The sequence below is a fragment of the Dasypus novemcinctus genome, chromosome 12 (assembly GCF_030445035.2).
Source record: "Dasypus novemcinctus isolate mDasNov1 chromosome 12, mDasNov1.1.hap2, whole genome shotgun sequence".
NCBI lineage: Eukaryota > Metazoa > Chordata > Mammalia > Cingulata > Dasypodidae > Dasypus > Dasypus novemcinctus.
The window spans coordinates 92,221,532-92,233,379 of NC_080684.1; the positions used below are offsets into that span (position 1 = coordinate 92,221,532).

The 11,848-nt window shown below is 49.6% G+C and overlaps 1 protein-coding gene across 2 annotated transcripts in view; it reads left to right on the forward strand.

The window, feature by feature from the left end:
- ABTB3 (ankyrin repeat and BTB domain containing 3) overlaps positions 1-11,212 on the forward strand; it is a 346,016-nt gene extending 334,804 nt beyond the window's left edge. The window contains exons 15-17 of one of the 2 annotated variants that reach the window (XM_058308674.2): positions 2,612-2,680; positions 4,534-4,647; positions 10,461-11,212. In XM_058308674.2, the coding sequence (XP_058164657.1) occupies positions 2,612-2,680; positions 4,534-4,647; positions 10,461-10,670 (393 nt within the window). In that variant the 3' untranslated portion in view covers positions 10,671-11,212. The remainder of the gene's footprint in view (positions 1-2,611; positions 2,681-4,533; positions 4,648-10,460) is intronic. The other variant, XM_058308675.2, reaches the window with a different exon arrangement.
- Positions 11,213-11,848: the final 636 nt, after the last annotated feature.

Sequence of the window (11,848 nt, forward strand, 5' to 3'; positions counted from 1 at the left end):
ACCACATATGGAATGATTCCATTTGTATGAAAATGTCCATAGAAACAGAGAGCAGGTTAGGGATTGCCGGGGATGGGGAGAAGGAGGGAATGAGGAGCGACTGCTTATGGGTACAGGATTTCTCTTTGGAGTGATTAAAATGTTCTGAAGTTAGATTTTGATGATGGTTGCACGACTCTGTGAATATCCTAAAAACCCCTGAGTTGTATGCTTTAAATGGTTGAATTTTATGGTACGTGAAATATATCTCAATAAAGCTGTAAAATAGGGAAGCAGACTTGGCCCAATGGATAGGGTATCTGTCTACCACATGGGAGGTCCACAGTTCAAACCCGGGGCCTCCTTGACCCGTGTGGAGCTGGCCCATGCACAGTGCTGATGCGCTCAAGGAGTGCTGTGCCACGCAGGGGTGTCCCCCACTTAGGGGAGCCCCACGCGCAAGGAGTGCACCCCATAAGGAGAGCCGCCTAGTGCGAAAGAAAGTGCAGCCTGCCCAGGAATGGCACCGCAGACACGGAGAACTGGCACAGCAAGATGATGCAACAAAAAGAGACACAGATTCACATGCTGCTGACAATGACAGAAGCAGACAAAGAAGAACATGCAGCAAATGGACACAGAGAACAGACAACTGGGGGGGGCGGGGAAAGGGAGAGAAATAAATAAAAATAAATCTTTTAAAAAAAGCTGTAAATATATACGTATTTTTTTATTTTTATATAATATATATATTTAAACTATTACTTCAAACACACAGAGAAGTCTAAGTTGAGGCTGATTGCAAAGGCTCTTGAATGCCCTGGGTTAGAAAGGGGCAGCATGGCGCAGAAGCACTACTGGGAAAAGATTTTCAACCTCAGAGAAAATTAAAGAGTGAACATTCATTGAGTGCTTGCTATGGGTTAGGGCCCAGTTCAGCCTGTTTCCATGTATGAACTCAAGGAATCTTCGTCACAACCCCTTGAGATCGATATTATCCCCATTTTATAGGATGATGAAACGGAGGCACAGAGAGCCTAACCTAACTCAGGTCACCCACCTGGTAAACTGCAGAAACTGAGACAGCCCAACTCCAGGCCTGGCTAACCACTGCCCTAAGTTAGTCATAGATGCCCAGGCCTGGAGCAACCATCAAGAACAGCCCACTCCAAGCTCCTCCCTTTACACATGCCCAGAGTCAGGATGTAATTGCACTGCATACATATTTTTCCAACATAGCAGCCTTAGAGCCAGGCAGGAAAAGTAAATGCGCCAAGCAGACAGGTAGAAGACAATAGGGAGTGGAGGAGACTGTGGCCCGCTGGAGAGTGTACGTACCACCTAAAAAAAGAAAACTGGGTTTTGTGGGAGGGGACGACATCCAATTCAGATGCATCCGTGGGCCTCGTTCCACACAAAGGTCACCCGTTTGCCAAGCTCAGGGTCTTTGCACACCATTCAGGCCGAGCAAATCAAGGGAACAAAGAACAGCCAGGCTTGGACTGTTCTCATCATCAATGAAGCATCAAAGCCCGGAACCCCTAGTGGCTTCATCTCTGATCTCGTCAGACTGTGATGAAGTGCAGGTGGCCCCAGGATGTCCCAGAGTCGCCCCTGGGTCTTAGGCAGGAGGCATCCAGCCTTCCCAGGGAATGCGCAGCTCGCGCGGCCCCTTGAGGCCATGCCACGGGTGCAGCAGTTCTGGGCAGCCTGACAGGGCAGGAGGTGGGAGGGGCACACGTGGTTCTCATCCATAGACCAGGGAAGGTGTCGCCAGGAGCAGTGCGCAGCACTGTCTAATTCAGCCCACGGGGTGGAATGGACCCAGCAGCTGGAATCACAGGGAGACAAGTCTCAGCCTGCTAGAAAGTAAAGAAAATCTATCCAACAGGTAAAACGGTTCCGAATGGAACTCTTCCCCCGCAAGGTGGTGAGTTCTCGGTCCCTGGAGGTGATGAAACAGAAGAGGACTGATTCTTGGGATGGGAGGGTTTACGGGGGACTCAAGAACTCGCCTGGCAAGTCCACCCAAAAGATTTGACCACAGAGACTCAAACAGACACTTGTGCACCAGTGTTCATAGCAGCGCTGTTCACAGCAACCCAAAGGTGGAAACAGCAGAGGAACGGGCAAACAACATGGCCCACGCGCTCCACGGAACGGTATTCAGCCATGGAAAAGCATGAAATTCTGATACTGCTACCGCAGGGATGAACCTTGAACTTCCTAGCTTGGGTGCAATAAGCCAGGGACATAAAAAGACAATATGTAATGCCACTTATATGAAATACCTAGAATAAGCAAATAATTCGTAGAGACAGGAAGTAGATTGGTGCTTGCCCAAGGCTGAGGGCAGAAGGAAAGGGGAGTTCTGGTGAGACGGGGCCAGGGTTTCGGTTGGGGCGATGAGAAAGCCTCGGTAAGGATGGTGGTGCTGGCCGCGCAGCATGGTCAATGTAATGCCACCGAATGGGACATTCAGAAATGGCTAAAATAGCAAATTTCAGGTTATGTAAGTGGGACTACAATTTTTAAGCGGGTGGAGGACTGGCCCGAGGGGTCGCCTGGAAGGCTTGGAGACGGCTGAGCTGGGAGGGCCACCTTGCTAACACCAGCGTGTCCTTTCTTGCAGCTGGTCATGCAGTACCTCTACTATGGCGGCCCGGAGTCCCTGCTCATCAAAAACAACGAGATAATGGAGGTAAGGGCTCTGTCGCGGGTCCCCGTGGCCAGTGCCGTCCCGCACCTTGCGGCCGGCAAACCTTGGCGGCATCTGCAGTACCGCTGGGGAGAAGGGGCTCCTGCTCCTGCCTGCCTCCTCGCAGCAAGGAAGGGCTGCTCATCAGGGCCCTGCCCCGGGGGCTCTGGGGTGCCTTTCGGTAGCCGCTGAGCCGAGCCCAGTTTTAACTGGCTTTGGGGAGTGGAGGGTACAGGGCAGTTACTGAAGAGCCTGGGGTAGCTTAGCTTTGGCTCAGATGTCATCAGGAAAGACCCTTGCCAACTTCTCCTGCCTTGCCATTTCTAAGAGAATTATGATCTCTCAGAATAGTTGTCAAAACGCAAAGTTGTCTGTGCTTCCGCCTTGTAAACCTCTTGCCCGCACAGTGCCTCCCTCTGCCCACACCTGCCGCCCCAGCCAGAAGCTTTCCCCACCTCCTGTCACCCAATCCCTCCTGGCCTTCCTCGGCCAGGAGCCTTGTTTCTGCTCCGCCAAGCCCATGGTTTCTCCCTGGTCCTTCCTAGAAATTGAACTCTTGTCAGTTTTCCTAATCCAAGCTGGGAGCTTTGAACCACAAGGCAAAGCCCCTCCTGAGCAAAACAGCTGGGAGCCCGTTCAGAGGTCCCACGTCCGGGGTGGCCGGCTTATTAGACATGTGAGAGCATGGAGGGCAGCCCTGCATGGTGGGTAGATGGGGACGCTGGAGCCAGACCGTCTGAGATTGAGCCCACGCTCCGCCACTTGTAAGCAGTATGACTTTGGACAAATTACTTAACCCCTCTGAACCTCCGTTTCCTCACCAGTAAAATAGGGATAAGAACAGTATCCACCTCAGCAGGCTGAGGATGAGAAGATTTAAAAAGTACTCTTTACAAGGTGCTTAGGTCACACCTGGCACGTGGTAGGGACACAGGATAGCGTGTTCACTACACGGCCCATTTCTCTTGCTCTCCTTCCTCTCTGGAACCTTCCATCGTCCCCCGTCTGTCTGTCTGGCCCCACCTCTGACACTTCCCCTCTAGTTCAGGACCAGGTTTCACCTGGAGATGTGCGCTCTTTTGCAAATATTTTTAAAATTATTTTGAAATCAAAATCATACGGAAGGGCTTGTCATAAAAGGCACCTGCCCCCAGCTCTCTGCAGTCTTTTGCCCAAAGGCGATCCCTTTAGCTCTTTTTTGAACTCTTCCTGCCCTTCCCCAAAGCGTAGTTAGCTCCTTTCACTCTCCCAACATGCATCCCGTGGGTGTCTCCCACAGCTCTGCCCTGTGCTTGGCACCAGGGGTACAGCAGCTCAAAGCAAGGATCCCTGGTGAGGGAGACAAACAGCAGATAAGCACGTGGCATCATGCCTGGTATGAGCAGAGAAAGACAGGGTGAGGGCGTCAGGCGGCGATGGAGGGGGTGACTTGAGGTGAGCCCGGGAGGCTTCTCGGAGGAGGTGGCATTTGAGTGGAACCCTGGACAAACAGAAGGAGGGAGCCCCATGGATGCCTGTTAAACAGTATATCACTCTCTCATTCACCCGTGTATCTGGACATAAAATAGCAGGCATTTTTGGTTGACCTCCTGCTACAATAGATGTAAATTGGTTCACAGCCATCCCCACCCCCTTCTCTGTCCCATCCTCCCCCATAGTACAGTCCTACTACTATGATTTGTTTCTGATTTGTTCTTTTTGAGCCTTAAAGTCACATGGCCCTTATCTCTAGTCCTTTCATGTGGGGACAGTATCTCTGGAAGATGAGGATTTTTCTCACCACGGTCCTTCCTTGCAGTTCCTCTCTTGCCTTCCACCTCCCAGCCTCTAACAGGCTCTTTGCATGATTTTTTCAGCTTCTGTCTGCCGCTAAGTTTTTCCAGCTGGAGGCTTTGCAGCGACACTGTGAGATTATCTGTGCAAAAGGCATCAATACCGACAACTGTGTGGATATTTACAACCATGCCAAGGTAATCGATCCCGTTCTCCTTGTTCTGGGCACGCAGCAGGCACTGAGATGGGGGAAGCTCTACCTGTGCAGACTCACCGAGTCAGGAGAGCGCGCAGAAGCTGGGCCTGCTCACCCGGGGTGAGCCAGCCTGGAGACAAGGAGAGCAGGACCCCGCAGTTTCAAAAAGCAGAGTTGTTCTAGGACAGCGCTTTTGTGTAATCTAATGTGCATCTGAATCCCATTGCAGACCCTGTTTCTGGGATGGGCCTGGGGTTCTGCTACCAAGTGATGCCGCTCCTGCTAGTGTAAGCCACATTTTAAGCAGCAAGGTTCTAGAACAGCAGCCAGCAGCATCAGCGGCTCCAGAGAACCTGTCGGAAATGTCAGCTCCCAGGCTGCACGCCAGACCCACTGAATCAGAAGCTCTCGGGGTAGATCCCTGCAGCATGTGGCTTCACAAGGCCCCTGGGTGGTTCTGAGGCTCCTGCGAGTGCAAAAACTTCTAGAACCATAGTTCTCAATCTGGCTGCACAGTAGAATTACTTGGGGGACTCACTTAAAATCCCTGTGCCTGACACCCACTGCAGATCATGAAATCAACCCCTGGAGGTGGGTCCTGGGTGGAGGTATGTTTCTAAAGCTTCCCAGCTGTGGCCAACATTAGGAAGAGGTTGTTAGCTCTAGAAGGGTCCTTGGAGTCCACCTAGACAGGTAAACACAACACCTAGCACCTAAGGATAATCACCATTCAGCCCCAGTCCCCTAACTACAGCAGTAGCACCGTGGTGGGGCCCAGGAATCTGTATTTTTAACCAGCTCCAAGGGTGATGGCTGTGCCGTCAGCCCCCGAGCCAGTCTCCACACTACTTTTGGGGAACCACTGATTTCCTCCAGTTCATTACACAAGCAGGGACACTGGGATAGAGAATTAAAACAAACTGTCAGCATGCCATTTCATTTTGCTTTCATGTGCTGAGGATGAGGGGGTTAATATTTGATAGGAAGAAACAATGAGACAAGTCAAGATCAGGATTTGATTTAAAACAAGAAACGTACAGGGTGCTCACTGGTGTGAATAATGATTTCATTGCTCATTGTGAAAATTCCAGTTACATTTGAGATGTTACTTTCTGTCTTAAGCCAACTTTCAGTGAGCCCTTTTAATGGGCAGTTACCTGTGCTAAGAACCTTGCTGCATCCTCTTTTTAAATCCTCAAAACACCCCTTTTAGGCAAATGTTATCATCATGCCATGTTCTGGATAAGGAAACGGAGGCACGGAGAGGGAAAGTGATTTGCTTAAGATCATGCAGCTAGTACTGAGATTTGAACCCAGATTTGTCTGACTCCAAAGCACAGATGCTTAATCCTGTTTTACTACCTGGCCTAATAAATGTATGAAATAGTTTCAATAATTTTCAATACCCACAGAGTTTCTGATTAGCCTTCTGTAAGGTGAAAAGTGCTGTCAGCTAATCGCTACACATACACCCACACACACACGCTTACACATAACTGGGTGCTGATTAAACTGATTAAGCAAGGATTTTACCAAATCTGGTTTCTCAGGTCACAGTTTTTTTTTTATTCTAAACAGATAACTTTGCAGAAGAACGTCCAAGGAGACACTTTCTCCTCCTAGGGAGAGCCTTGGGGTCCTCGGCCCCCTCCCTGGGCATCGTCACCCACATAGCCCCGTGAGCCCCATCTGCAGTGGCTTTGCAGTGGCCTGTGGCCTGGGCAGCAAGGCCTGTGCTCCACAAGCTCGTTGTCCTCACTTCGGGCCCCTTGGCAGGCAGCTTCTGAACGGCGGCTCTTTTTTAATCCTGCAGCCCAGTGCCCCGTGAGCCAGGCTCGGAACACGAGTGTCGGTGGCCGAGAACCTGTCTCTTCTCATTTATGTGACTTTGCAGCAGGGCTTTGACTTTGACAGCAGCCTCCGCCTCCTCTTCCAGGCCACATCCCGCAGCGTTTCCAAAGGCAAATGTCGGCCCTTAGTGATGTTTGCCTGGAAAGCAGGACTCTGCCCCTACCCCCCACCGCACCGTCACCCCCTGCCCCTTCCAGGCACCTCCCCGGAGCTGTCCACACTGCAGCATGGCTAAGATCGCCTGCCATGCAGATTCTTCCCTGGCCAGCTGGGCTGCAAGTTGAGCCCAGTTTAGTAAGAGATCAAAAAGAAAGAAACTTGGTTTGGAATCCCAGGACCTTCAGGAGCAGACAGTCAGCTTCCAAATGTCAGCAAGGGCCCAGGCAGCTTTACTTCCATCCTCGTCTCAGTGTTTGAGACAGCGGTGGATTTTCAGCCAGATGAGAAGCCCATGTCATTGTGTGCAGCTCAGCTGTCTTTTTTTGTCTGAGCAAAGATGCCCTGACTATTCGGTCTTAAAAAAAAGCCCTGGAGCTCCTGATGGCCCTTCCAGGGTATCTCTCCACTTGAGAAAGAATAAGCTGGTTCTTCAAAGGGAATCCAAACTGCTGCAGTAAGCTCCACGGTGCAGGGTTAGAAACCAGGGGATTTGTCACTAGTGTTGCTGGAGTACTCGCTACTGACCAGGTACTGTGTTCATCCAAATACAATAAGAAATTGGTACAACACGGTCTCTGACCTTGAACAAACCACACAGTCAAGGACAGGGAGCAGCAAACCTCTTCTTTGAAGGGCCAGCTAAGTATTTGCAACTTTACAGGCCATACAGTCTCTTTTGAGCCTACTCTACTAGGCCGCTCTGGTTGGAAAGCAGACAGACAACACGCAAATAATTGGGTGTGGCTGCAAGCCAATAAAACTTTATTTCCAAAAATGGGTGGTGGGCAGGATTTGACCTATGAGCAATAATTGTGATTCCCCGATTCTGGAGATGAAGGTTCTGCTCCCAGTTCTACCAATAATTAGCTGTGTGGAGGTAGGCAAGTGGCTGTAGAGTTGGTGTTCGATAAAAATTACCAAATATTACAAATGCATTTATCGTGCTTATTGTTCTCCATTTACCCTTACTTCTGTTAAGTGACACATTTATAAAACAGGTGGCCAGATGGGGGTGATGGGTCTGGGTCCACAGAATGAGAGATAGGCAACTCTGAGCCTCAGTTTCCCCACCTGTACATGTACAGAGGCCATGTACTCTGTGATTCCAAGAATGGGGTTTATGTCCCACTGCCCCACAGCTGTGGCCCCAGGGCCTGGCACGGGTGGTTTGTTGAAAGAATGAAAGCATTGCTGCAGTCTCGCCCATTTCTAGGATTCTGAGCAGTTACGTGAACGTAAGCCACCAAATGATAATGAATCCACTTACTCGGTAAAGCTTACTAAGCCTTCTAAGCCTCTCGGATATCACAGAATTCCACTGTGGGTCTGTATCCAAAATGGCACCGCATAGGATGGTACCTCCTAATGCACCACCCTCATTTTGGGGAAACTGAGGCTCAGAGAGATGACTTGGCTTGCCCAACACAGATGGTTGTCACGTCAGCTTAGTGAATCAGCATGTGGTGTCAGTGAGTTCAAGGTTACAGGCTCGACCCTTTGGTGAGCCAGTTAGCTGAGCAAGGTTCAGCAAATGTGGTCACCTTCCCTCATCCCAGCCTGGCCACCTGGTTTGTCCATGTGGGTCACTGCATACAAGTTACAGAGAAGGAGACCCGTCATTTTAAATAGTTTATATGAATAACGATAGCTAACCTGTGTTGAGTGCTGACTGTAAATCAGCAATTGCTTTGAATGCTCCATGTATTATCTCATTTAATCCTAGCAGCAGCCTATGAGGTAGATATTATCCTCATCCCCGTTTTATGGATAGGAAGCTGAGACACAGAGAGATTAAATAACCTGCCCAAAGCAGATGACTGGTAAGTGGCAGAATCTGCAATAAAAACCAAGGCAGATTCCAGAGCCCTCTCCCTCAACTACCCTTCTAACCCTCCTCCCCTAAGTGTGTGATAGATTACAGAGTCCTGCCATAAATCATATTCCATCAGCTCTTCCCAGCAGCGCCGTGACACAGGTGTCATGATGCCCGTTTTGAAAACGAGGAGCCTCAAGCCAGAGGCCAGGTGTCCCAGCCCGGGTCACGAAATCAGAAGGGTAGTGAGCCCCAGCTCGAGCCCCTGCCTCCCCGCTCAGCCCACACGGCCATGCTGACGCAGCCCTGTCGCCTTTCCACGTCTAATCGCTGAGATTGTCTCTCTGGTTTAAGGGACAGACCGCTTGGGAGTTCAGGAGGACAATTCCGCTCTCAAGGCAGCAGCACTTCAGCCTGAGGAGCGTTTAACAGCTCCTGGGTGTCCAGCTCATCGCAACCCAGAGAATTAAAAGCTTTGCAAACGAACGAAAGGGTCTGAAAATGGACAGCAAGCCCACATTTCCGCATTTGCTTCCACATCTCAAACATAAATTCCTCCGCCCGGCCTGCTTGTGGGATTAAATACGTCCCCTCTGATGAGTGGTGTCAGATTGGGGCAGTTCTTCCTAACGGTTAACAGCCGTGAAGACTAGCTTCCAACATCCCATCCCACCACTGGCAGCGGTGTGGGTATTTTGTAGCTTAGGCTGTGTGCCTCAGTTTCCTCATCTGTTCAACAGGGCTGGTCATAGCAGCTGCCTCAAGGAAGTATAAGGACTAAATGAGAGGATGCACGTGAAGCACCTACATAGTGCCTAGAGGATCCGGAGCTCTCGTGAATGTTCACTGTTAGTGTCATTATTCCAAGCACTAACCATTGGTTTATACATTGAACACGTACTTCCTAAGGGCCTCCTCTCTGCCAAGCCCTCTGCTAGCCCTGGGGGTGTAATGGTGAGCCAGGGGGACCCAGTCCCTTCACCATTGCTTTACTCTCACAGGGACCGTGTCTCCAGATCAGGGTTTCTCAGCCTCGGCACTATTGACATTTGGGGCCAGACAAGTCTTTGTTGCAGCACTGTCCCATGCATTGAGGATGTTTGGCAGTGTCCCCACTGCTAGATGCCAGCAGCACATGCCTCCCATTGGGACCACCAAAAATGTCACCAGGCATTGCCAAGTGTCCCCAGGGGACAAAACACCCCCAGTGGAGAATCACTCCTCTAAATACAGGAGGTAGGTAGGTAGTGCCCACTCATAACGCTGTTGGGAGAATTAAATGAGTTTAGTACTCATTTAATATGCATTTCAGAGCTTAGAACTATGTCTCCCTTCTATTGAACACTCAGTAGGCCAGTTATCTGTTACCACAACAGTGCTGTGTCAAGAAAACACAAAACCCAGTGGCTTAAAACAGTGCCCCCTTATGTAGCACATGAGACTGTGGAATAGCTGAAAGTGTCTTCTGGTGTCAGCTGGCTGACCAGAGATGGAGTCTTCTAAGCTTTGAAAACCGCCAGCTTTGCCACCCTGGCTGGGCTCTGTCCCCGTCCAAGGCTTCAGCCAGAGCAACCGGGCTGACTCCCCAAGCTTCACTGGGTGTTGCATCCTCTGAGAAGGCTAGCCTATGCAGGCTGTCGTGGCGATAAGGGGCGCAGGGGCAGAGTTCCGGGGGAGAGAGCAGAAGCACACACAGCCTCTTGAGGCCAGCTCAGAACTAGCACCCTGTCACTTCCAGCATATTCTTTTGGCCTAAGCAAGTCACAGGATCAGCCCAGATTCAAGGAGTGGCGAAAGGGTCTCCAGCTCTTAATGGGAAGAGTTGCAGAGTTCTTTTGCAGAGGGTGTGGAGACAGTGAGGGGTGGAGATTCGGGGCACTTTGTGCAATCAAGCTCCTACAGTAAGTAAACGTTTGCCATTACTGTCTGTGAAGGCAGTCAGGTGCGTTTCAGAATCATAACCACCTTCTGCTTCCCCCCACTCTCCATAGTTCCTTGGAGTCACGGAGCTCTCAGCCTATTGCGAAGGCTACTTTCTCAAAAACATGATGGTCCTCATCGAAAACGAAGCATTCAAACAGCTGCTGTATGACAAAAACGGCGAAGGGACGGGCCAGGATGTGCTCCAGGACTTGCAGAGGACGTTGGCGGCCAGGATTCAGTCCATCCACTTGTCATCTTCCAAAGGCTCCATTGTCTGAAACGTCCAGGGCAGGGAGTGCTCGCGGAGCCTTCCCAGCTCTCCGTTGCAATTGGCTTCACACAGACATGGACTAACTCCACCTGGTGTCTGGATTTGGCTGGGCCAAGGAGCTGCCTCTACTGCCTCAGCTTCTGTTGAATAAGCAAGTTCAGCTCCCATGAATTCCTGTTGAAAACAAAGGACATTCCGCTGGTCGGCACATCGCAGCTGGATCCAGAGCTTGAAAGTCAACTGGGACAACCAAACTAACACCAACCGACAGCACCCCTGGGGCCGTTGAACACTCCTGGCTGGGGCCCACTGTAGAATGGAGGGATCCAGAACTAAGGGTTGTTTGGGCTCCAGGGTGTCAGTGGAGAACCTAACTGTACCTGCCCTGAGGAGCATTGCATTGTGCATTAAGAGACTTGATAGATGCACTTCAGCAAGATTCAACTGTGATAGCAAATTGGTGAGACTGTTACCAATAATGAGGAAATAATTTGGCAAATTTTTAGGGTGGGAACTTTTTAAAATATTCATTAAAAAAAAACAAAACAGGGCAGCCTTGTAGTTTAAAAAATATATTTCTAAAAGCTTAATAGTTCATTTTCAATTGAATTGTGTTTAGGGATCTGTGTTTTGAGGTTCTTTTCTTTTATAAAAAAAAAACAACACTTAGGTAAATACTCATCTGACAAAATATTGCTGATATTCTATACAAGGTGGAATAATCTTGCCTTAGTGGCCATGGTTACACAAGAGGTGCACTGCCAATAATTATCTCTGATTCAATAGTTGAAAACAACTTGCATGCTAATCGTGGTTTGGGGGTTAGAATAAGACACCCCCACATATCAAAACATGCATTTGCATGGGCCCGAACCTGTAAAATGTTATGTTTGTGCTTCATTTTTGCCAAGATAAAAATGGTCCATCCCTTCTTGCTAAAATTCTATTTGGTGAAAGTAGCATATCCATTTCTTTTCCTAATTAAGAATGATTCTGGGATGCTTTTGCAGAAATGTGTTCATAGATGATGCTGAATGGGGGGTGGGGGGGTGGGAAGCACGTCAGAGAATTTACTATTAATCCCAGAGCTTTTTCTGTGTTCTCGGAAGATGTTAATAGTTTGTTACTAGCCAGAGAGTATGACTATGTTAGATTATTTTTAAAAGACTAAACATGTATGATAGG